At 42.0% G+C, this 25816-nt stretch overlaps 1 protein-coding gene across 1 annotated transcript in view; it reads right to left on the minus strand.

Annotated features, from left to right (window-relative positions):
• Window positions 1–25816, minus strand: part of fer1l6 (fer-1 like family member 6) — a 107101-nt gene that overhangs the window by 7452 nt on the left and 73833 nt on the right. The window contains exons 30-39 of the mRNA XM_052023537.1: window positions 24510–24641; window positions 23754–23873; window positions 22432–22559; window positions 16072–16242; window positions 14701–14855; window positions 12520–12662; window positions 10805–10893; window positions 8436–8534; window positions 3812–4053; window positions 160–323 (exon numbers count right to left, since the gene is read on the minus strand). Of these exons, the coding sequence (XP_051879497.1) occupies window positions 160–323; window positions 3812–4053; window positions 8436–8534; window positions 10805–10893; window positions 12520–12662; window positions 14701–14855; window positions 16072–16242; window positions 22432–22559; window positions 23754–23873; window positions 24510–24641 (1443 nt within the window). The remainder of the gene's footprint in view (window positions 1–159; window positions 324–3811; window positions 4054–8435; window positions 8535–10804; window positions 10894–12519; window positions 12663–14700; window positions 14856–16071; window positions 16243–22431; window positions 22560–23753; window positions 23874–24509; window positions 24642–25816) is intronic.

Genomic DNA, 25816 nt, shown 5'->3' on the forward strand with positions numbered 1-25816 from the left:
CTTTATACTTCATATATGACTGATAGGAGGTGTTCTCTGCCTATAATTAAAGAACAGGAAGTTACCTAACTCTCTATTATCTCTCAGCCCTCTTCATCCATTTCCTTGTAAGGTAAAACTTCAGTATATTTCATTAGATCTGGAATGTAAAGTACTTACTGTGAGTTCTCCTGACTTTTCCAAAGGCCACCAACCCCGCTGACGCTTCTGCTGAAAGATTGAGATAAGTTTTGTCTGAGAGTCCTCTTCGAGCATGTACAAGCCACATTTCTTGGCTGATTTTGCACCACTGGGGAATCCATTCAGATCAAGCTCCACAGACCCTACAAACACAAGGCATGAGGAAAATATAAAGTTGCTTATATTGGATAAGTCCCCTTGGCGGATGTACAAAGCCTTGTAAGTCACTCCTTCTTTCTAATCACCTCTTCATTTTTGATCCTGCTTCTATTGACACATAGAAGCAGGCACGGTAGTATAATGGTTAGCGTAACGCTATTACAGCACCAGCAACCCGGGTTCAATTCTGGTCACTGTCTATAAGGAGTTTGTACGTTCTCCTCGTGTCTGTGTGGGTTTCCTCCAGGTGCTCCGATTTCCTCCCACATTCCAAAGACGTACAGGTTAGGAAGTAGTGAGCATGCTATGTTGGCAACACTTTCGGGCTGCCCCTTGAACACTCCACGCAAAAGATGCATTTCACTGTGTATTTTGATGTACATGTGATGAATAAAGATATCTTATCTTATACCCAGCTTCACTTTGTTCTCCACCAATAGAAAAATCAGGTCAAGAAATATCCTAACAAACGTGGAAAATAAACAATGTACTCTAGAGTTAGAGGGCACCATCACACTGTGTGGCTCTTGCTACTTAGGCCTGAGGTGAGGGCAATTTCCATATTCAGAGGGTTGTAAACCATTGAATTCCCCACGGTAGGCTGTGGGTGCTCTGATGGTGAGTAGGTTCAAAGCTAAGATGGAAAGGTTTTTTTCACACCAAGGAAACGATGGGAAATTGGGCTTGAACGTGAAATTGGACTTGAAGTATTAAATCAATTATGATTTTATGGAAATATTTCCATTTAGAATATTTGGAAAGAGCTGGTTTACTCCAAGTAAGTGGTGATATTGATTTTAAAAGTATGCTAATTCCCTTAAGTTGTAATTAATTTTCTCTCCTAAAAAGTCAAAGGGAAGTCCTTGACACAGGCATAGCCTTTACTCTTCCGTATAAACAGCATTAGAGCTGTTCACTCTGCTGCCCAGGAGAAGCTTGAGGAGAGAGGGTGGAATAGGAGGATATATTGATTGGGTTGGATGAAGAGAGGTGGTGGGTGGTTTTTGTGAAGAAACCAGTGGGTGGATTGGGAAGGTTTTGTGCTGTAAATCCTCAGTAACTAGGTGCAAAAAAGAATGACCCAGTTAATTGTTATGATCAGAATCTACGGTCTAAAGGGGAGGTGAAAGAAATTTTTTAAATGAATTGCAAGAGGAACTGTTGGACTGTGGGGAAAGGTTAGAGAGTGGGACCAATTATGTCTATTGAAGAGACAGCAAGAATAAGGTGGGGATAAGGTGGACATAATGACTACCTGCTGCTTCCTTCTTTGTTCCCACGATTCTTTCTGGGCCCAGTAAAGACTCTCAGAACTGTATGGTCATTGCCCCATGTTGGTCCTTACAGAGCTTTATGCTACTTTTAAAGAATAAGTCATTGCGGTATTGATCAGCCAATTGATAGATTTACATCTGGTGGCTTCACTGTTAACTTGAATTGATCAAACTGGTTGGAGTATAGATTAGAATAATTCAACCTTGGAACTCCTAAATCTACAAAAACTTTATCACAAGATCTTTAGAGGATGAGTGTACAATCTGGAACATATAGAACAAAAGGAAAGAAATGTAATGGGCATCAGTATTGAAACTTCCATTTTGTTTTGTGCTGAATTCGCTGTCGGGAGAAATTCCTTTAAGAAATATTGCAGTCTTATTGTGATTAACTCCCTCCAGAGGTTGGACAATGACACAGAGAAATATCTGATGAAGCTGCTGAACTGGGAGTTTTGTTTGTTATTGATATTTGCATACACTGAATGGTGCAGTTCCCATATTTCTAAGACAAAACTGATCCGACAATCAATCCCTTTTGATTATTTCCTCCTGAACACCAGCTAATATTCAAATGTGAAATAGGATGGATTAAAACAGGAATACTTGATGTTTTTTCCCACCCTAGCCTAAGGATGCTAAAGGAAATAGTTTGAGCTGTTATATTAAATCTTCCATGAAGTTTTGCCATCAATCAAATGTATGAAAAAGAGTCTCTAACTTGTATACTGTTCTCTGAATAAGGAAATTCTGAACCAATATTGGCTTAGTTGGCAACATTGCTAGTGTAAACTGACTACATTGCAAAATTAAAGCACTTTGGCACAGTTTAAAATGGACATAAGAGACATTGTATGATGTAATTTATATAGCAGCTTTCATATCCCTTTCAGAACATTGCAAAGCAGTGCACAATCAGTGAAATTCAAGGCAGTCCTTGACTTTAGAACTTCTTCAGAAGTCTTCACTGTAATGTCATTGACTCTTTGGGGTACATGTCTTTGTATCCTGATGGGCTACATCTCAGGCAGTTATGGCAACTGCTCTGCTCTGAACCAACAGAATCTGCAGGGAATGGTAAACACTGCCCAGTCCGTCACAGGCTCGTCACTTGCTTCCATTCAGTCCATCTTCATAGTGTGTTGCTTCAAAAAGGCTAACAGGATGCCTGCCACCCTGGCCATTCCCTTATCTCTCTTCTACCTTCTGGGAGAAGATACAGGAGCTTGAAAGCCTGGAAATCCAGACTTAAGAACAGCTTTTTCCCCACTGCTGTCAGACTTCTGAACCAATCACCTCTTTCACATCCCCTTCCCGGTGGTGCTGCCACGTTCTCGGACTCTTAATTCCACCTCTCGCAGTTATTCCGTTATTGTAACTTTAGCACTTCCTTTTGCACTACTTCGGATTGCATTACAATCTTTGCACCATTCTGTTGTTTTGTGCTTGTCGTTATATTTATTGTTGCATTTACCACGTGTACTGTTTACTCTGTGAGCTTCATGCGAGAATTTCATTGCAGCCTGGTGTATATGACAATAAACTGATCTGAGTCTGAATTGATTTACAAAGCTATTTGTCTTTGTTATAATGAATACTCATCACTCTCCATGTATAGGAATATACAGTATCAAAACATGGATTCCCACCTAAAATTTGATACACTACTTCCCCTGAAGAGCATTAAGGTGGTTAAATTATCACAACAAAATGTCAGGTTTTGGAGTCAATGCCCTGGTTTCCAAGTCACAAATTGCCAAATTTTTCACATTTAATCTGACAAAATGCATAGTCAGTTTTCAAACCACCACTTGGGCTGCTAGTCTGCTTCATAATCATTAGTGCAACATGAGACTCAGGTCTGATTTTTTTTCAAACAGAAATTTATTTTCACCAGCAGAGGTACATTGTTGAGGCATTTGGGGTAATCCATCATTAACCTCTACTCCCAATCCCAGTGAATTTCCAAAATAAATGACAATGTTAAATTAAATTAGCTCTTATCAAGAAGAAATCTGTGTGACAGGTGCAAGACTCCTGAAGTTGCTAACAGCTTCTCAAAAGTGAAACCTGTAAACCCTTTTCTTTTTATGTCCTGTGTGGACTTGAATTGGGGTCCCCAATAAAAGAAATACGAATTCCAAATATCTTCTTCAATATGAATGAAAAATAGGTAGCATTCTGAATTTTAGGCTTACCTAGAAAGTCATCAGAAGAAAGCCTCTCAAAATCCCAGACCTGAAGTATAAGGACTGCAGGGACTTTGCGTTCAGTCTTTTGCAAAGAGAAACTGGAATGTCTCTTGCTTATAACCATCAGTCTCTCCGCAGGTAAGTAGTCAAAAGGAAAGATAAAACGCCAATTGAAATTTCCCTCCCCAGTCAAAGAGTTGTAGTGTACGTCTGTTTCTTTCTTATCTTCTTCTTTTCCTTTTAGCCAACTGTGAAAGAAAGGGAAATTTTAGTATATTTTGTACCCAAGGTAAGCTTACACAGAGAGAACAAGGGCTCTTGCGCCTTGTCTCAAATCCAGTTAGAGTAAAACTCTGATAATCCGCTATCGAACCATTCAGAAATCCTGATGATTCACCATCTGATTCACCAGGAGATGTTTGCTGCATTCCCTATCCACTCACCAGCGCCCTGGTTCCCACAGTCTCTTGAAACTTGCCAGATTCACTGCAATGTTTCTATGTGACATATTTTTAAAAAGTGAATTAAAAGTGTGTTGGAGTATTGATAAAATAACATCCAATAGTCCAGAAACTCTGCTCTTCCAGTGCAGTTTAAGTCCCCATTGTGCTGGATTAAAAGAATTTTACGGTATCAGGAATATATTTGAAATGTTTTAGCTTGGAGCTTGGCCATTTGACTTGAACCCAACAGAGCCTACCTATGAGTAATAGGTTCAGGTCAGGTCAGGCATTAAAATGTTCTTGAGCTTGGGATGGGTTAGGTTGGGCTAGGATGCATCATAAGACTATAAGAAGTGGACCATTCAGCCTCTCAAACCTGTTCCACCATTTAAAGGGATCACGTTTGATCTAACATTCCTCAAATCCATTTTCCTGGCCTTTCCCTGCAATGAGTAGAGCCCCAACCTATTTACCCTTTCCTGGTAGGATGATCCCTCTTTACCCAGGATTATCCTTGTAAACTTTCTTTGAACTGCCTCCAATCTTTTCTCAAATAGGAGGACCAAAATTGTTCATGATACTCTTGATGTGGTCTCACCGGTGACATGCAGAGTTGCAGTAAGACTTCCCTACTTTGTGGTTTAGCACTGAGTACTCAGTCATCATGCAGGCACTGTGGGCTGTTTCTTCAGGCTGAAGGGTTGCTGTTGAAAGGGGCAGTGAGATCCAAGGAGATGTAACTTGGGGTCAAGGGAGCCCATGGCACAGACTAAATGATCCCATTGAGTCCGAGCCATGAAAGAAGAATGGAAAAAGAAAAAAAACTCACTCATAGGTTTTGCATTTGGAGTTTTAAAATTTGAACACATACCACCGTGTGAGCAACGATGCAGATTCAGGATGGAATGCCAGACACTAGCAACTTTAGGATTGTTACATTCACAGCAATGTTTGGATCAGGTATGAGACAATTAATTCATCCTGGGTTGGGTTTGTATCGTTCATGTTCAGGCTATGTTTTAATTTTGTACCCAAACAAATCACTATTTTGAGTTATTTGCTGATTTACAAAAGGAATAACTAAAGATTAATCAAGAGGTCAATGATGACCTGGGGGAAATCACAGAATAGATTTTGACTTGGTCTCCATGGCTCAAGTAGGATGTCAACAATCTAAACATGGTCCATTGGTGCCCTCAGTGCCACTTTTCAGCTGCTGCCCCTGATGAAAGAGTCCAGTGCCATCAGCCAAAGTGTCTTCGGTCAGGCTCTGGCACAGAATGTGTGTAGGAGTCTTAAGTTCCAGCAGCACCTATGAGCCCACTGGAAAAGCAGCACCTTGTGGGAAGTTCCTTGCCCACAGCTTAAAGTTCGTATGATTTTAATCATTTTTTCATGTAAATATATTCTTGGTTACTGTAAATATAAGTGCAACCTTGTAATGTTGCCACATTTGGTGGTTGTGCACTAACAGATTTTATTATCAAACATTCAATCTGATTCTAAATTGGAAAAATATGCCATCTAAATTAACCTGTTGAATCCCAGTTCCGCACTCAGTTATTGTACCTCTAGTTCCCTTAATGTATTGATCTGTCTGTATGCAGAGCATTTCCAGAAAAAAATAAATGTGTTTGTGTTCACTTTCAGAGAAAATGCAATACTGAAAGAAGTTGAAATTAATTTATGGATTAAGGATATATATGTGACCTTGTAATCCTGAACAACAGGGCAGATCTCTCACTGTCCTGTGATCAGTGGGTACCTGTCCTTAAGCCACACTCATTGTTCCAGCATGGCCCAAGCTTAGTCTTCCACTAGCAGTACATTAGTTTGATACTGTGCGACATGGGGCCATCTCAGTTCAGCCTGATTACCGCACAGGGGTAACTTTAGCAGCTGGTGAAGCCCCATCCCCAGGCTCACCAGCTGTCAAAGCTTTCACTGATATTGAATTTGACTAAATATATTTGACATTCAAAAAAATTCAAATCACATAGGACCTGTAAAAATAATGTCGAGAAACTAGAATAATTTAAAAGAATATTTTAATACATATATTCACATGCACAAACACAAAGACACACACACATCACTCTTAAAAATAATTAATAACGTTTCAACTAACGATTTTAAAAAATAACAAGCTCTACTTACTGTTTACCTGGCAACCAATTCCTCCCATTCATTGAAATGAGTTCACAGCCTACCTGTCACGTTATTACCAGGCTCAGGCAAAGGAAACAGCTTTCAGGTCTGAGCCCCGGGGATCTGCAAATGTTCACCCCGTCCCATTGACTCTCACTTTCTAAAGACCAAGGGGCACTCGCATGGGCCCCAACTATGCCTGCCTCTTTGTTCACTACATTGAACAGTCTCTGTTCCAAGCCTACTCCGGCCCCATTCCTCAACTCTTTCTCCGCTATATCGACAACTGCATTGGTGCCACCTCTTGCACCCATGCGGAACTCAACAGTTTCATAAATTTCGCCACAAATTTTCACCCTGTTCTCCAATTCACTTGGACTATCTCTGACACCTATCTCTCCTTCCTCAATCATTCCACCTCCATCTCAGGAGATTGCTTAGCCACTGACATCTTCTACAAACCCACTGATGCCACAGCTACCTCAATTACAGCTCCTCCCACCCTGTCTCTTGCAAGGACGCGATCTCTTTTTCTCAATTTCTCCACTTCCGCTGCATCTGCTCCCATGATGATACTTTCCACTCCCAGACATCTGAGATGTCCAACTTCTTTACTAACAATGGCTTCCCCCCTACTGTAGTCAAGAGAGCTTGCACCCATATCTCTGCCATTTCCTGCACTTCTGCTCTCACCCCCACCCCTCCCAGACCCAACAGGGATAGGGTCCCCCTTGTCCTCACATTTCATCCCACCAGCCTATGTATCCAATACATCATTCTCTGCCACTTTCGCCATCTCCAATGAGACCCCACCACCAAGCATATCCCCTCCCTACACCTTTCTGCCTTTCACAGAGTCTGATCTCTCCGCTACTCCCTAGTTCAATCCTACCCCCCCACCCATCCTGCTCCCACCCCAGGAACCTTCCACTGTCCCCGCCATAGGTGCAACACCTGCCCCTACACCACCTACATCACCTCCATCCAGGGACCCAAACAGTCCTTTCAGGTGAGACAGAGATTTACCTGCACCTCCCTTAATATCATCTACTGCATTTGGTGCTCCAAGTGTGGCCTCCTCTACATTGGCGAGACCAAACGCAGACTAGGTGACTGTTTCGCAGAACACCTGTGCTCCATCCGTAACTGTGATCTGCATCTCCCCTTTGCCAGTTACTTCAACTCCCCCTCCCACTCCATCACAGATATGTCAGTCCTCAGCCTCCTTCACTGCCAGGAGAATTCTAAGTGCAAACTGGAGGAACAGCACCTCATTTTCTGTCTTGGAACCTTGCAGCCCTACGGCATGAACATTGAATTCTCCTACTTTAAGTAATACCCACAATGCCCCTCCACACCCACCCCCAACCACGCCTCTTCTTTTCTTGCCTTTCCTAGCCTCTCTCTCTTTTTTTCTCCTTATCTTTGACCCATCCCCTGGTGGATCTGCTCTGCCCTCCTCCCCCACACCTGCCTATCACCATCTCTAACCTGCATCTACCTATCACCACCTTGTGCCCACCCCACCTCCCTTCTTTTGTCCACCTATCACTGCTCTGCTTTTCCCTCCTATATATTGAGTTACCCCTTTTCCTATCTTCAGTCCTGAAGAAGGGTCCTAACTCGAAATGTTGACTGCCTGCTTGTCTCCCTGGATGCTGCCTGGCCTGCTGAGTTCCTCCAGCATCTTAGTTTCTTTGGTACTGGGATTGCTAACACTTAAATATTAATGCACAAAATAATGTTCATGTTCCAAAGCAGGAGTATGTGAGGATAATTTGCAAATGAGATGTCCATTGAGGTCAGGCAGGTTTTGTAATAACAACAGAAAATGCTGGAAAGACTTGATAAGTCAGGCAGCATCTAACCTTTCATGTATTAAAGAGCAAGGTTCAGATATGGTATGAAAACCAATTTAATATTTAAGTTTGTTTCTCTTTATAAAATCTTCACAAAATTATAAATATAGTTAAATTCCTGTTTTCAACAAGACATTACTCTAATTTAAAAAGTAAATTTCAATCATATGGAATTCTTACCCCTTGATATAGATGTCACTTGATTTTTGACCAGTAATAAAATTCTCATCTTCCAATACAACATCTTCAGTATTCCAAATAATTATTCTTAGTTCATACCTGTAATCACATACAGCACTTGGTCAGAGTCAAACTCAGATTCATTCAAGGCAAGACACTTTGTACAGACACCAAACCTTTTTAACTTTATTATTTATACAGCACAGTAACAGGCCCTTCCAGCCCAACGAATCTGTGCCGCCCATTTAAACCCATGTTAACCTACCCGTACGTCTTTGGAATGTAGGAGGAAACCGGAGCACCCGGAGGAAACCCACGCAGTCACGGGGAGAATGTACAAACTCCTTACAGACAGTGACGGGAGTTGAACCCCGATCACTGGTCCTGTAATAGTGTCACACTAACCACTACACTACTGTGCTGCCCTAACCAGAGACAATCTGACTTTTTCAGGCACTTTGTTCTACACTAAATAAAATGCACAACAACTTTTATATCTGTTAAATTCTTCATGGACAGAGAGCTGGCCTATAGGACTGTGGATAACTAAGGGACAGCAAGGAGGAGGAAAAAGGTAAAAGATGGAATCTGTGAATGGTCAAAGAGAAGAGACTTCAGAGGGATTTTGGAAGTTATGAGGAATGCCAAGGGGCAGGTATTTGGGATGAACTTTCAAAATGTGGAGATAAGGTGGCTGAAGGAGCATCTATCCATAGCACTGATAATGGAAATTACACTGCATTCGGTGCTCCAAGTGTGGCCTCCTTTACATTGGTGAGACCAAACGCAGACTAGGTGACCATTTTGCAGAACACCTGTGCTCTGTCTGTAACCGCAACCTGCATCTTCCCCTTTCTAGTCACTTCAACTCCCCCTCCCACAGTATCACTGATATGACAGTCCTCGGTTTCCTCCACTGCCAGGAGAATTCCAAGCACAAACTGGAGGAACAGCACCTCATTTTCCGTCTTGGAACCTTGCAGCCTAATGGCATGAACATTGACTTCTCCCACTTTAAGTAATCGCCATCCCCCTTCCCCACAAACCCTCCCCTCCCCCACCATGCTTCTTCTCTTCTTCCCTTTCCTAGCCCCTTTTTTTCCTCTCTTTTCTTACCCTTTACCCATCCCCTGGTGGATCTGCTCTCCCCTCCACCGCACTTGCCTATCACTATCTCTTACCTGCATCTACCTATCACCTCCCCGTACCCACCCCACCTCCCCTCTTTTGTCCACCTATCACTGCTCTGCTTTTCCCTCCTATATATTGGGCTTCCCCTTTCCCTATCTTCAGTCCTGAAGAAGGTTCCTGACCCGAAACGTTGACCGCCTGCTTTTCTCCACGGATGCTGCCTGGCCTGCTGAGTTCCTACAGCATCAGAGCGTTTTTCATCATGGAAATTACACCACTGTTCATGAAACTGAGAGGGGGTGAAGGGACAGATGGCTGGTCATCGGGTGGAGCAAAACTATGGACAGGCGGCACGGTAGCGTAGTGGTTAGCGCAAAACTATTACAGCACCAGCGATCGGAGTTTGATTCCCATCGCTGTCGGTAAGGAGTTTGTACGTTCTCCCCGTGTCTGCGTGGGTTTCCTCCGGGTGCTCCGGTTTCCTCCCACATTGCAAAGACGTACGGGTAGGTTAATTGGGTTTAAAATGGGCGGCGCGGACTCGTTGGGCCGGGAGGGCCTGTTACCACACTGTAAATAAAATTTGAAAAAAGAAAGGAAGTCGAGAATGAGCATATTAAGTGGGGAGCTATCTGGGGTTGCAAGACAGTGATGTGAATGAAGCCTTAGGCTGATTGAAAACATAGGCCATGGATTCCACATGAAACACTGCACATGGAAGAAGGAACCAAGAAAACCAACAGAGAGGACATTCGTGAAAATGAACCATGTGATAATGAAGGCATAACTAAAGGTCTTGTAGCAGAAAGCAAGTGCAGGAGGTGGACAATTTTTCAAAAGTAAAAGAGAGATCTTGTTAATGAGTTGGAGAAAACAGGGTTGTGGAAGAGGAGAAACCAGAATTCCTCACCTCCAGTCCAGGAGAAGCAGGGAGAGGAGAATGATGAGGTAGAGCAGTGTGTGAGAGTGGAAGGGCATGGAGCTCAGGGGATTGTGTGAGAGGGGAAGGCACTGCGGGGGGAAATGTAGTGTCTCCTGCTAGATATCCAGGAGAGAAACCATAAGAGGACAGTACCACAGAGTATCAACAATATGCACTTGGGAAGGAATTACATTATAATAACACAAGAAATTATATTTAACATTTTTTTAAGTGTAAATGGCAGCCCTCCAGCAATGCTGTGTACCTCCAGAACAATATAATTCTCCTCGAAATTCAATAAGAATTATTGTTTTACCCTTTAGGCTTGCGAGGGGAAATATCAACAGGTGGCCCAGGAGGAGGCATATCCATTGGGAACATGTCCACCCACATCTGAACTCGGCCCTGGATGGATATTAAAAGCAGAAACGTATTAATATTGAAGAAGAAGTCATCTGCTGCAATAAAATTCCACACGATACTTAAGAAATGGCTATATTTAATACTCTATATGTTGGTGTCGGAAACGTGGAGACACTTGCGGGCTGCCCCCAGAACACTCTACGCAAAAGATGCATTTCACTGTGTGTTTCGATGTACGTGTGACTAATAAAGATATCTTACCTTATCTATATTAAAATGAGACAATGGACTTATATTAACCAGTGAGGATGGCTCAGATTTCAGCAACAGACCCAAACTAATAAGAATAGATTCTACAATTATTTTTTACACCATTTATTTTTTTCCATAATGGGCAGCTGATCTGATATTGTTTGTCATTAGTGCATCCATCAAAATTGGAAGTTCTTGTGAACATATAGACAGAAAATCATGCTTGCTGGAAGTGTAAGTTGATAATGTTACTCTTTCAGATTCCACTTTACTTCGACTGAGGTTAACACACAACCAATTTGCAATATGTGCAGTCTTGTGTTATCTAGTTCATTATGCCTGAAATTGATTTTGATCACTCATGCTTGAGATGAAAGCAAAAACCTGCGCTACAAAATACCTTTGTGAGCTGAGGATGTTTCACAGCCAATTAATTATTCATGAAATGAGGTTCCTGTTGTTTCTTGGGCAAACTTAGCAGGCAATCTTGTGGGGAAAGAAAAATCCCATAAAAAATAAAGTTGTAAGTGACCATTGGTATATATTGAAGGGAAATGCTCTGCAAGAGCCATGTGACTCTGCAAGAGCTCCATGCTCCTCTTGTTATTCTCTTTATGGCAAGGCTGTAAGTTAATATTTTATGCAAAGCTCATGCCTCTTGACAATGCAGACCTCCTGCTCTTTTGCATCAGAACATGAGCATTGATTATGAGTCAACCTGAAGCACATGGGTGAGGGCAGATTGATTTAAACCACATTAATGTCACTGACCCTTTCTCTGGGAGATTTGCACAGATTGAATGGACATCTAGGCATCCAAGGACGCTGGTGATCTGGCAGCTTTGATGAGACAATAGTGCAGCTAGTAGATCCATTGCCTTGCAGTGCTGAGACCAGTTCAATCCTGCCTTGGGTGCCAACTGCATGAAGTTTACACATTTTCCCTGTGACCATTTGGATTCCACCCCCGCCCCCCCCCCCCCCCCCAACATCCCAAAGATGGTCAGTAGGTTAATTGGCCACTGTAAATTGCCCCTAGTGTGTAGGCAAGTGGTACAATCTGGGGGGAGTTGATGGGAATGTGGGGAGAATAAAAAATGGGATTAATGAAGAATTATTGTAAATGGGTGCTTGATGGTTAGTGTGGACTCGGTGGGCTGAAGGGCCTGTTTCTATGCTGTATTCCTCTATGACTCTGACCCTAGGCCCTGCAGAACTGCCTACTGCATCTCATCCAAATACATAGGGCAACTTTTATTTTGAAGTTTAATGAAAGTGCATAGGCTACAACCATCAATGCGTGTGTTCGATCATTAACTGATGGAGTTACATGTAAAGGGTCTGAAACACATAATGGTTGAAATTCAGCCACAGTATTAACAACTAAGAGCACTGTACACAAAGTATTTATGTCACCTGTTCAATGCCTGGCCTGTCAGGGTGGTAGAGGGGCCTCATCTCAATGTGTTCAGGAACCAATTTATATCCAGTTCCAGGAAGTGTTGACCACTGCCTTAGCACCTTTAAAGCTAGGTGTTCATGGGACACCTCCAGTTCACCTAAAATAGAGGTGCAAAGGAAAGATGTTAAAATCATATGGAAATATTTATTGTTGCTTAGTGGTGGATGAATAACACACATTCAAACAAAATATAGAGGATGAAAAGCTTTTATACTGCAAGACGATAGGGACAAGAAACATTGAATACTAATTGTAATTGTGTTTATTTACATTACATTTCATTGTCTTGTGTATCATGTATAATAGTTCTAAGCAATTTAACAAAATCTGTGTGGCTTACTAATTTTTAATTTCTTCTGTCTTCACATACCTTCAGACACAGGCTCACTCCTCGTTCTCCTACTCACAACTTTGCTACTTTGAGGCACAGTTATTCTAGACTGTACTATCTGGCCTCCTATTCTCCTTCTCCATAATCTGTAGGTCATCTAAAATCCTGTTCATTGTTGCTAATCTTGCCCTTATTACCTGAAAATAAAATAAAAGCTGCAGATGCCAGAAATCTAAAATAAAGCTTGGGATACTCAGCAGGTCAGGCAGTATCTATAGAAAGAGGTAGAATTAATGTAGGTTGATGACTTTTCATCAGCACTGATTGGTTCTGATACAAGTTAGAAAGGCTGGCTATCTTAACTTTTTGAATTTGGTGTGAAGTCCAAAGGGATGCTGTGTTTCAAGTTACACTATGAGGTGCTGAACCTTGAGTTGATGTCCGTCTTTGCTGGAACAGTGGCAAAAGAAACAGGGTTAACATTTCAGGTCAAGGGCCCCAGTTCTCTTTCCACAGATGTGGCCTGGCCTACTAAATATTCCCAGTGTATTTATTGCACTTATTACCAATCACTACTGCTCACAGGTCACTGGTTACTAAATGCCTCTAAATTGATGCTTATTATGTTGTTTAAATCCAATTGTGACCACACCCTTGTCTGTCACTGTAACTTCCTCTGGCCTCTTCTCTATGTTCAGATAACCTCTGATTGCAATTTTTTTTTACATCCTCTCCCCTTCCCCACTTCTATCCCACCATTAATGTCTACAACTAATGATCCCACTCTTGAAAATTTTCACCCTAATCCTTTCTTTGTCTCCACTCTCTTCTACTTCTTTAAGACACTTCTTAAAATCTATCTCTGTGATTAAGATTTCAGTTAGACCTCCTAATCTCACTTTCCTCATGCCTCCATGGTGCATCTACGCTACAGAGGCACCATATAAACACCAGTGTGGCAGCACAGCAGCTCAGCTAATAGAGTGGAGTGGTCCTGGTGAAACTCAAACTTGTCATTGGTGGCAGATTATTGATGAGTAGGTGCTGCTTGCAACAAGCAAAAGCATAAAGAGAAAAGGAATTGTTTGTACTTGTGTTGATCCTCAGGATGCTCCAAAGTATTTTGCAGTCAATGCCATTTGTTTTAAATGTGGGTCCTGCTGCCATTTTGATCAGATTATCAATATTTTTGGGGTCAGTTGAAAGATGTACATTATCCAGGACACCAGAATTCTTCAATTAATGGCTTTGTATCTTTGACATCCATTTGAGAGAAAGACTTCAGTATAACCTCTCATCCAAATCACAGAACCTGTCATTCCAGAATGCCCTCTGAATGGCACTGGAGAATGAGCCTAGATTTAATGCCCAGTCACTAGAGTGAGAATTCAACACACAACTTTCTGATCCAAATCCAAGAGAAATAGTAATGAGCCAAAGCTCTACATACAAAACATAATGTCTACTGGACCCAGCACCACTCTACAAAGAGAAAACTGCACAAGCTAGACTCTGTTAATTTTTCCAGTGAACTTGGTGAGACTGCTTGGGATGTCAGAAAACAATGAGTTGTAGGATGCTCAGGTTCAGAATCAATGTCTGATATCTGACAAAGGGTTGTTGACCTGAAACACCAAACTCTTTTTCTGCACAGAAACTGCCTGGCCTGTTGAACATGTCCAGAACTTTGTCATTATACCTGAACTAAAAACACTGATTATGACATTGGTATGGAAAAGATGTGTCACAGACACTGTTTTGATCCCAGTTCCATGCTCTTATTAGTATAAACATTGATAGTCACCGTCCTCCATAAAGGTTGTTTGGCCCACGAAGACTTTTCCTTGCACTTCAATCTCTCCCATTTTATAAAAGGGTCCTTGCAAGCCATTTTCCCTACACATCCTGGTCAGGATCTCTGTTGGTTTCATGGAATCACGCCAGGCATTGTAACCTTCTCTGTAATTGGAAAAGATTCTGTCATAAATTATGGTCAAAAGATGCACGAGAAGTGAATGACAATCTTTTTGGCAATCTTAGCTGTTGAATCTTTCAGAATGCTATCGATGATTCATATACCAGTAAAGATGCTAAGGGCAATCTTCTGAGGTGGTTCTAATCTCTCTTTTCCTCCATTGATTTAAGAGGGTAGGTGGGGAAAACATGTAATAATTCTGCACCTTGTGTACCTTTTGGAAAATTATTAGCAGACCACCTTCATTTCATAATTAAATGCAATATTTTTGTAAAAGCAGACTAAGAAGCACAAATTAGCTTTGATCACTGCCTGGTCTCATGAAGCAGGATCCCCTGCCATTGTTCCATCAGCTGCTTGTTGACTGTACTTTCAGTACTTGGGTTGCACCAAATCTGAGCTGAGGAAATAGTAGGGAAACAATAATTGGCTTCTAGGTTGGCTGGGGAGAGTAAACCCTCCCAACACCCATGTTCACACAGTCCTGATCACTTTAGATTGGCTCCTGTTGGAACAGTGGTGCATCTGCACAATGGGCAAGGAGTTAATTGGGTCCAATTGAACACCTCCCATATTGCTCGGATATCTTCCTGAAGCTACTATGGGTATACAAATGAAGAATGGTCCCTGTAATACCCTAATTTTGAAAAAAAAATGAAAATTGGGATGCTCTGGGGAGACATCAGGAAGAAAAATTCCAATCTGATATTTGAATTTGGGAGTGACACATCCAGAAAAGGAGATTGTTGCTGTGCAGCTGCTTATTATGTAACAGGTAAAGCACACTCAGTTTCATGAACTTTAATTACTTTGTCTTAGTAATATATTGTATGTAGTAATGATAATTCTACAGCAATACCAAGATGTAAACTTTTTAATAATACAAATCCCCAATCTTTCCCCTCAATCCCCCTTAATCTTAAAGGCTATTATATTGAATCAAGTAGGGCTGTTGAACCAAGAGGTGACACAGCTCAACGATAATGAACTTGGCAATTTCCCCGCCTTACAGCTCCTTGGTTGAACACAGGAATGAGGCTTGAAATGCATCTTTCCTTAGCCTGGAATTCCCATTCCCATAAATCAGAAGTCCACATTTACAACAAGATTACCCTTGCCTGGCATACTTGATGAATGTGTTTTCTGTAAAATTGATTTAAAATTGTGGTGTAAAAGTAACTTATACTTCACCATCCTTACATGTCATATCTACAGGGTAATCCACAGGTAGCTCTATGCTTGCTGTAAAAGCGGTTCTCCAGATCAATCTTAGTTTCTCCAATCAAATCATCTGTCCCAACCATGTCAAAGTCATAAATTGCTATTGTGAGCAGGGAGTCCATTGGGAAGGTAGCCTCAATCTCATAGGACCTATCAAGCAAAGTAAAGAATTACTGTATAAAAGATAGCTTCCCCCAAAATAGTTAAAAAGTGAAAAAAATAATCATTTTCATCAAAGTAATAAGCTTAAATAACCAAGTGTTCAGACTTTAGAAAATACAACTGATGAGATCAGGCTGTCACCCTGTGAATGGTGTTGGAAAATCATACAGCTAAAAAGAGGCTCCGAGAACATGCCTAGAACCATAGAACCATATAGCACAAAACAGGCCCTTCAGCCCACCATGTTGTGCCGTCCATCAGACCACCCTCACACTACCTAACCCCTTCCTCCCGCATATCCCTCTATCTCACATTCCTCCATATGCCTATCCAACAAGCTCTTGAACCTGTTCAATGTATCTGCCTAGGTTCAATAATAGCTGGCCCCAGCAGGTGAACACCAAAGACAAGGTTGAAGCATTTACAACTTCAGCTAAAAGTGCAGAGTGAATGACCCATTTTGTTCTCCTCCATCACAGAAGCCAGCCTTCAGCCTCTTTGATTCATTCCATGTGATTTAAAGAAGTGATGAGAGGGCTGGATACAGCAAAGGCTCTGAAACATCTGGTTGTAGGACCACAAAACTGGCACTCCATAATTAGCTTTGCATCTAGCCAAACTGTTCCAGTTGAGTTACAACACTGACATTTACCCAATAATGTGGGAATCTGCCCAGGTTTGCCCTGTCCAAAAAAGCAGAATACATCCAATTTACCAATCAATTAGTCTACACTCAATCATCAGCAAAGTGGCAGAAGGTGTTGTCGAAAGTGCTGTCAAGGAGAACTCACTCACCAGTGTAGGCTCACAGACACTTAGTTTGGGTTTCACCATGGCTCCAGACTTCATTACAGCCTTGGTCCAAACATGGATCATAGAGGTGAATTCTGGAGGTGAGGTAAGAGTGTTTATCCTTGGCATCAATGCAGCACCTGACTGAATGAAGTATCAAGGAGCCAAGGTAAAAGTAATCAGACATCAAGGGGGAAACAAGCCAATGGTTGAAGTCATAAGTCACACAAAGGAGGGTGGTTGTGGTTGTTGGAGGTTAATTGTCCCAGCCTCAGGACATAACTGCAGCAATTATCCCAGGCCTAATCATCTTCAGCTACCATCAAAACCTTTCTTCCATCATAAAGTCAGAAGTGGCATTGCTCATTGATGATTGCATTTGTCAGTAAATAAAACAGTTGATGCCCACACACAGCAAGACCTAAACAACAGTCAGGCATGGGCATGGTAAGTGACAAGTAACATTCACACCACAAAAGTGCCAGGAAACGTTTTCAACAAGAGAGTCTAATCATCTACCCTTGATATGCAAAGGCATTACCATCACTGAGTGCCCTGCCATCAATGCTCTTAGGGGCGTCACATTGATGAGAATCTCAACTCAACTACACAACCATGGCAGAGGCTGGGTATCTAACGATGAGCGACTCAAGTCCTAATATTCCAAAAACTTTTCACCATTTACAAAGCACAACTCGGAATTGTGATTGAACACTCTCCATTAGCCTGGATGAGGGAAGCTCCAGCAACTCTCAAGAAGCTCAACATCATCCAAAACAAACAGCCCGCTCAATTGCAACTCATCCATCATCCTTAATATTCATTCCCTACGCCACCGGGACACAGAGGCTGCAGAGTGTACTGTCTACAAAATCTACCTATACTTGCCTAAGGTTATCACAACAGCCCCTTCTAACCTGTGACATCTAGAACCAAGGAGGACAAGGATGATAGACTTGTGGGCAGAACTCCATCTGTGGGTTCTTCTCCAAGTTGCACAGTATCCTCTTGGAAATTTATTGGCATTCTTTCATCATCACTGGGCCTAAATCCTGAAACTCCTCCCAACATCACAGTAATGGTTCAAGGCAGCAGCTCACCATCATTTGTCCAGTAGCAATTGAGGATGTCCAATAAATATAGGAGTCACGTCAACTCCCCCTCCCACGCTAATCATTGATACGTCAGTCCTCGGCTTCCTCCACTACCAGGAGAATTCCAAGCACAAAGTGGAGAAATAGCACCTCATTTTCCGTCCTGGGACCTTGCAGCCTAACGGCAGGAATATTGAATTCTTCCACTTTAGGTAATCCCCACCCCCACTTCCCCACAAACCCTCCCACCATGCTTCTCTTCTTCCCTTTCCTAGCCTTTTCTTCCCTCTCTCTTCTTACCTTTGACCCATCCCCCAGTGGATCTGCTCTCCCCTCCTCCCCCGCACCTGCCTATCACCATCTACCTGCATCTACCTATCACCACCTTGTGCCCACCCCGCCTCCCTTCTTTTGTCCACCTATCACTGCTCTGCTTTTCCCTCCTATATATTGGTCTTCCCCTTTTCCTATCTTCAGTCTTGAAGAAGGGTCCTGACTCGAAATGTTGACTGCCTGCTTTTTTCTATGCATGCTGCCTGGCCTGCTGAGTTCCTCCAGCATCATCGTGTTTTTCATCTAGATTCCAGCATCTGCAGTCCTTTGTTTCTCCAAGAAATATTGGTCATGCTCGTGATCCTTGCATCCCACAAAATGACTAAAAAGTCACAATGGTAGCAGGTGCACTGTGTACTTTTAAATTATTTATTGAAAACCAGCTTTGAAACCAAGGAACAAGAAACAGTTACTGTTTCAGATCCAGGAGCATTTGAGAGTTTCCAGTATTTTCTGTTTTTATTACAGATTTCCAGCATCTGCAGTTTCTTTTTACTTTCATTTCCTGAAGTAAAGGGATCCTCCTTAGTAGCACATACACACAAAATGCTCGAGGAATTCGGCAGGTCAGGCAGCATCTATGGAGGGAAATAAACAGTTGATATTTCAGGTCAAGACCCTTCATCAGAAATGCCAACTGTTTATTTCCCCCCATAGATGCTGCCTGACCTGCTGAGTTCCTCCAGCATTTTGTGTGCGTTTCTCCAGATTCCAGCATCTGCAGAATCTCTTGTGTCTCCTCAGTAGCACATTGTCTCTGCTCTCTGCAGTTGGTTTGGTGGCTTGTCACTGCTTTGCATCAGAAATCTCCACACCAGCAGAAGCCAGCTTGTGCAGAAATTTCAATGTGTAAGTGGGCAAGTTAATCATGCACATCTGGTCATTCAGGAGTTTATTAGGTCGAGGCAACATACTGGCAAATGAATTTAATCTTCTACGTTCACTATTGAGTACTTAAGGGATTTGACCATTGTCTCTGACAATTTATGAAAATTACCAGTTTTCCAGGGTACAGGTCTTCCCTGGGTTATGAATACCCGACTTATAGAAGACTCATAGGCAGCTTCTGCAGGGTGCCACAACAATCACAGATAGAACATAGAACACTACAGCACAGTAAAGGCCCCTCGGCCCACAATGTTGTGCCGACATTTTATCCTGCTCTAAGATCTAAGATCTATCTAACCCTTCCCTCCCACATAGCCCCTTATTTTTTTTATCATTCGGGAGCTGGGTGGAGCCAAGCAGAGCTGGGAGCACTGAACAGACTCCCTCTCTGAGTCAGTGATGCTGGCTGGCGACTGCTCTTCCTACACCTGCTCGCTCTTCTGTCACAGCTGTTTCTGTGATCCTCTCCCACACACTGTGTCTGTTCATTCCTGATTTACAAAATGTTTGGGTTTTGAACACCTCTAAAAAACAGAATCCTATCATAACCTGGAGATCTGCCTGTAATCTCCAAGTCATTATACTTACTGCAGGCCATCAGGGACTCAAACTGGCAGAGTTCTCACCACCCTGTCCTTCACATAAAGCGATATCTTTCATACTGCTGCCAAATATTTGATAAGTACCAGAAACATAGAACTTTATGTATTTGTGTTTAATGTCACAGTTTATAGAAACCATAGAACCATAGAACAATACAGCACAATACAGGCCCTTCGGCCCACCATGTTGTGCCGACCTTCAAACCACTCCTAAGATTAACTAACCCCTTCCTCCCACATATCCCCCTATTTTAAATTCCTCCATATGCTTATCTAACAATCTCTTGAACTTGACCAACGTATCAGCCTCCACCACTACCCCAGGCAGCGCATTCCATGCACCAACCACTCTCTGGGTGAAAAACCTCCCTCTGACATCTCCCTTGAACTTCCCCCCCATTACCTTAAAGCCATGCCCTCTTGTATTGAGCATTTGGCCCTGGGAAAGAGGCGCTGGCTGTCCACTCTATCTAATCCTCTTAATATTTTGTATACCTCTATCATGTCTCCCCTCATCCTCCTTCTCTCCAGTGAGTAAAGCCCTAGCTCCTTTAGTCTCTCCTCATAATCCATACTCTCTAATCCAGGCAGCATCCTGGTAAATCTCTTCTGCACCCTCTCCAATGCCTCCACATCCTTCCTATAATGAGGAGACCAGAACTGTACACAGTACTGTAAGTGTGGTCTAACCAGAGTTTTGTAAAGCTGCATCATTACTTCGCGGCTCCTAAACTCGATCCCACGACTTATGAAAGCTAACACCCCATAAGCTTTCTTAACTACCCTATCCACCTGTGTGGCAACTTTCAGTGATCTGTGGATATGAACCCTCAGATCCCTCTGCTCCTCTACACTGCCCAGAATCCTGCCACTTACCTTTTATTCCACTTTGGAGTTTGTCCCTCCAAAGTGTACCACTTCACACTTCTCCGGATTGAACTCCATCTGCCACTTCTCAGCCCAGCTCTGCATCCTATCAATATCCTTCTGTAAGCTTCGACAGCCCTCCACACTATCCACCACCGATCTTTGTGTCATCTGCAAACTTGCTAACCCACCCTTGCTCCCCCTCATCTAAGTCATTAATAAATATCACAAAAAGTAGAGGTCCCAGAACTGATCCTTGTGGGACACCACTAGTCACAGCCCTCCAATCTGAATGCACTCCCTCCACCACAACCCTCTGCTTTCTACAGGCAAGCCAATTCTGAATCCACATGGCCAAGCTTCCCTGGATCCCATGCCCTCTGACCTTCTGAAGAAGCCTACCATGCGAAACCTTGTCAAACGCCTTACTAAAATCCATGTAGACCACATCCACTGCACTACCCTCATCAATATTCCTAGTCACCTCCTCAAAGAACCCTATCAGGCTTGTGAGGCAAGATCTTCCCTTCACAAATCCATGCTGGCTGTCCCTAATTATGCATTCCATTGTAAAAGAAAGGTCCAATGTTAGTACCTAGCTATCTCAATCTGGCTGCATCATGATCTTAACTAATTCACTAACAGGGCTGAAAAAGCCAAACTAACCAACAAAATCAGGCTTCTTTTTTATGTCTTAGGCCATATACTCAGGCAGAAGAGGATTATTTACACATTCATTGAAAAATTAGACAGCACTGGAAAATATGCAGTGGCATCAGAATGCAAAAATTAACCATACTGGTTTGTCTCAATTCATGCCACATATAAAATGTGTGTTCCTGAATTGTTATCAAGATGGTAGCCAGAGATAATCACACTCTCTTTGCCATAGTTCACAAACATCGAGTCCAGTTTCCTGAGTGTTCTCACTACATCCAAAGGTTTAGGGAATTTGTTGGAAGATGTAATGGAACAGGGCAAAGTGCAGGCACTTAGAATTTCTGATTCTAGAATTTCTGGTTCTGGAAACCTTGGTGGACAATGTTCAGAGAAACCAAGAAGTCAGCTATATCAATAGCTCTGGGACCTTCCAGGTCTATAGTTAATCAATAGTATGGGCAGGTCATTTATAAGGTGAATTACCCAGGATGTAGAAGCTGTGCAAGAAGTGGTTTAAAGACTTTCATATGTTATCAGGATCAGTGAAGATATCAGCAAATCCTATCCAATGCCAAGTGCAGATCCAACCTCACACACTGCTCATGGCAAAGCACTCCATTGTGACAAACAGCAATGTCTTTCAATCATGATTCAAGCCTAACATTCATTTGCCCCACTACACCCTCACATACCTGTCACTACTTCAAGACTTGCACCCAAATCCTACAGTTTAAACTCCTATGTATGCAATTTCAGCAAGTCCATCACCCAGACACATTGCAACACACCAACAGGAAGCGGTAACACATGACATTAGGAACAGCAGGTTACTTGGGATAGAAACATATAGTAGAGTCAATCGGTCAGTGAGAAACACACACACACACACACACACACACACACACACACACACATATTCACAAGTACATGCATCTTCAAACCTTCCAAACAGTGGATTCAACTGTTTAGGGATGTAATTGTCACGATCCTTAATTTCAGTCTTTCCGAGCTGCAGTACAATGTACGGATCAGCTTTTCCATCAAGATCTGCTGGATGCAGATTGGTAGCCTAATAAAAGCAAACAATTAAAAATAGCATATACCTATAATCAAGTAAATAATCATGAAACACATGCTGATAGAGCTTCATGAAGATTTCACTGGACCAGCAACAGCAATAGGAATGATGATTTTACAAAAGAATATGTTGAGAGATATTCTATCTGAAGTGGGTGTTATAAGTTTGCAACTCCCTTCTGCAATGGCAATTCGTGGAAACAACCTCAAGAAGGCAACGTCTATCATCAAAGATTCCCACCATACGGAACATGCCATCTTCTCACAGCTACCACCAGGCAGGAGGTACAGAAGCCTGAAGTCCCACACCAACTCAAGAAGTCCCAACTTCTTGAACCAAGAAGTCCCAACTCCTTGAACCACTAGGTTCAAGAATAACTACTTCCCTTCAACCATTCAGTTCTTCAACCAACCTGCACAACCCTAATCACTGCCTCAGTATAGCAACACTATGACCACTTTGCACAACAATGGACTTGGTTTCTTTTTGTTCTAATTGTGTTCTTTCATATAATTTTGTATAATTTATGTTTAATTTATGTTTTTCTTATGAATGTTGTTTCTCTAATGCTGTGTACTTGTGAAGCTGCTGAAAGTAAGTTTGTCATTGCACTTGTGCATATGACAAGAAACTCTGACTTGATGCTAAATCAGTGGTTAATTTCAAATCTGAAATTGACTGATTTTTGCAAGAGATGGAAGTTTGAAGTTGGGTCGTAGATCAGCCACAATGTCATTAAATACAGAATTGAGGGGCTGAAAGGTCTATTTCTGTCCCTATGAGGAATTACGGAGAATACATCAGCATAACACAACGTGCCTTGTAAAGTTCATTGGGATTTATGTGAGAATCAAAGAAACATATTCCTCAGTGAAATACTTGTGTCTGAACGTATGGAGGAAACAGATAACATTTCATTTTTCAGAGTCAGTACCACAACTGAAAAATAATTACATCTTCTATCTACAAAAGTGGTCTGATTTTCTGGGTGCTTCCAGAATTTACTAGTTTAGTTTCAGGTTTTCTTCACATGAAGGATTTGTTACTTTTTTTCAAGTCTTGTCTATTTGTTTTTAGCAGTTTCATTGGAACCTTAGGGGCTAGGGTGGGGAGGTGGGGCTTGTTTGTATTTCTATGGGAGAAATATGTTACCTGAACATATATGTTCACACCTATGTTACTTACTGCTACAATGTAGACTCGGATTAAGACTTTAACAGGGGCGTTGGATGGCATTCCATGTGGTATCATGCATTGTCCGTCTGTACCAGGATCATCATTGCATTTCCACAAAAAGAATGAACCCTGTAAAAGAGATGGGAGCCTGTTATACCATTAGCCCATGGACATTTATGGAAGAGATTGAGCTTCCAGCTGTCCAGCCTTGTACACTGTATTAGGCTGGTACTTCTGCAGATGCTCAACCAAACCCCCATCTCCAGCTTTGATGGTATCTGGACCTTGCTCCCAGAAATCCCCTTCATGTTCTTGCCCCTCATGATCCTTGCACTATCCTCCAGCTCAATAACTTAGTGTTTATAGCCTCCTGTGTCCCCCAGATACTTCGATTAGCAACAGCATTCCCAGCAATATTCAGCTGTGGGATTTCTTCCCTAGCCCCATCTTTCTTTATTTATTCATCTACTTTTGAGCGTAGGACATCACTGGCAAGTGAAGCACGTATTGCCCATCCCAAACTACCCTTGACAAGGTGATGGTGTGTCACTTCTTGAACCAATGCAATCTTTCTGGTGAAGGCACTCCCACCATGCAGTTGAGGAGGACATTCCAGGATTTAGACCCAACAACAATGAAGAAACAGTGTTATTTTACCAAGTCAGGATGCTGTGCTACTAGGAGGGGAACCTGAAGGTACTGTTGTTCCCATGTGCCTACAATGTTTCCACATGTCGCCTTTTGATAGCCTAGACTTAAACCCACCTTAAACTTTCCAACAATTCTTTCATCATCTGCACTGGTGTCATCTTCACTTGCCTTGCCACGAAAGAGGTCAAACGTTTGCACCCAATCATTAAAGTTATCAAATTTTTCTTCTAATTCATTTTCATATATCTGGTGAAAAAAAATCAGAAACCATTTCATCCATTACAAAAAGGCAATTGATTTCCTGTAATGTACAATTAGAATGTAGAAGCCTTCCAGAAGCACTAGTCACAAATGATCACAGGAGATTTCAGGACAAGCATTTGGAAGGAATATATAAATTTAAATTTGCACTTTAAATCCATGGCTGGGACACAATTTAAATGGGCTGCATTGCAAGTCTAAACAGATTACTTTAACCCTGTGCAAGTCGTTGACTATGCTACAACTGGAATATCTTTCTTCAATGATAGTCCTTGCAGAGTAAGGAAAGTAGCAAAGGTGATTCAGGGATTTGAAACTTGTGTTATGGGAAGGGATCACAGGACTGAATTTCTCTTCAGTAAAGAGTAAGATCATGTAGCTTTAAAGTGCCACAATAAGATACTCATGTCTTAGCCCTTTAGAGGGTGTACTGTTTACGTTGGATGAAAGGGTTGGAAATGCTTTAGAAGGAAGTGCATTTAACTTAAACTAAACATTTCAACGTGCAAAAGTTCACAAGTCAAAAACAAAGGCTAGGCCTGCCCCAGAAGATATGTGGAACAGATTTCCAGTGGAAATATTTACTGTCATATTAAGTATCTACCTGGGAATAAATACTTCAGTAATTACAGAATTGGAGGTTCAGTGATGAGCGGAGACACGTAACCAGTGATTAAACTGTAGTAATTTATGTGTTTATGTGCATGCTTCAAAATTCTAAGAATTTAGCTTCACAGATGTAAAGTGTTGCTCACTTACTCTTCTTCCTCAATAAGTTTGTCCTTTTTATGTGAAATAAGTCATATTGCAAATAATACAACAAAAATTACTTGAAGGCAAAAAACAAATGTTTGTCTAATTCCTAGTTACATAATTGATATATATGGGAATTATTAGACAATGTTCAAGGAACCAGCATGGATCCTTTGATGACCTAAATGTTCTCTTGAGATTCCATGTGTGTCATTTTCTCCTCCATATGCTTCTCTAGCAATCTCTTGAATTTGACCAATGTACCTACCTCCACCACCGCCCCAGGCAGCACATTCCATGCCCGAACCACTCTCTGGGTAAAAAATCTTCCTCTGATATCTCCCTTGAACTTCCTACCCATTACTTTAAAGCCATGCCCTCTTTTATTGAGCATTGGTGCCCTGGGA

Source organism: Pristis pectinata, chromosome 9, assembly GCF_009764475.1.
Source record: "Pristis pectinata isolate sPriPec2 chromosome 9, sPriPec2.1.pri, whole genome shotgun sequence".
Taxonomy (NCBI): domain Eukaryota; kingdom Metazoa; phylum Chordata; class Chondrichthyes; order Rhinopristiformes; family Pristidae; genus Pristis; species Pristis pectinata.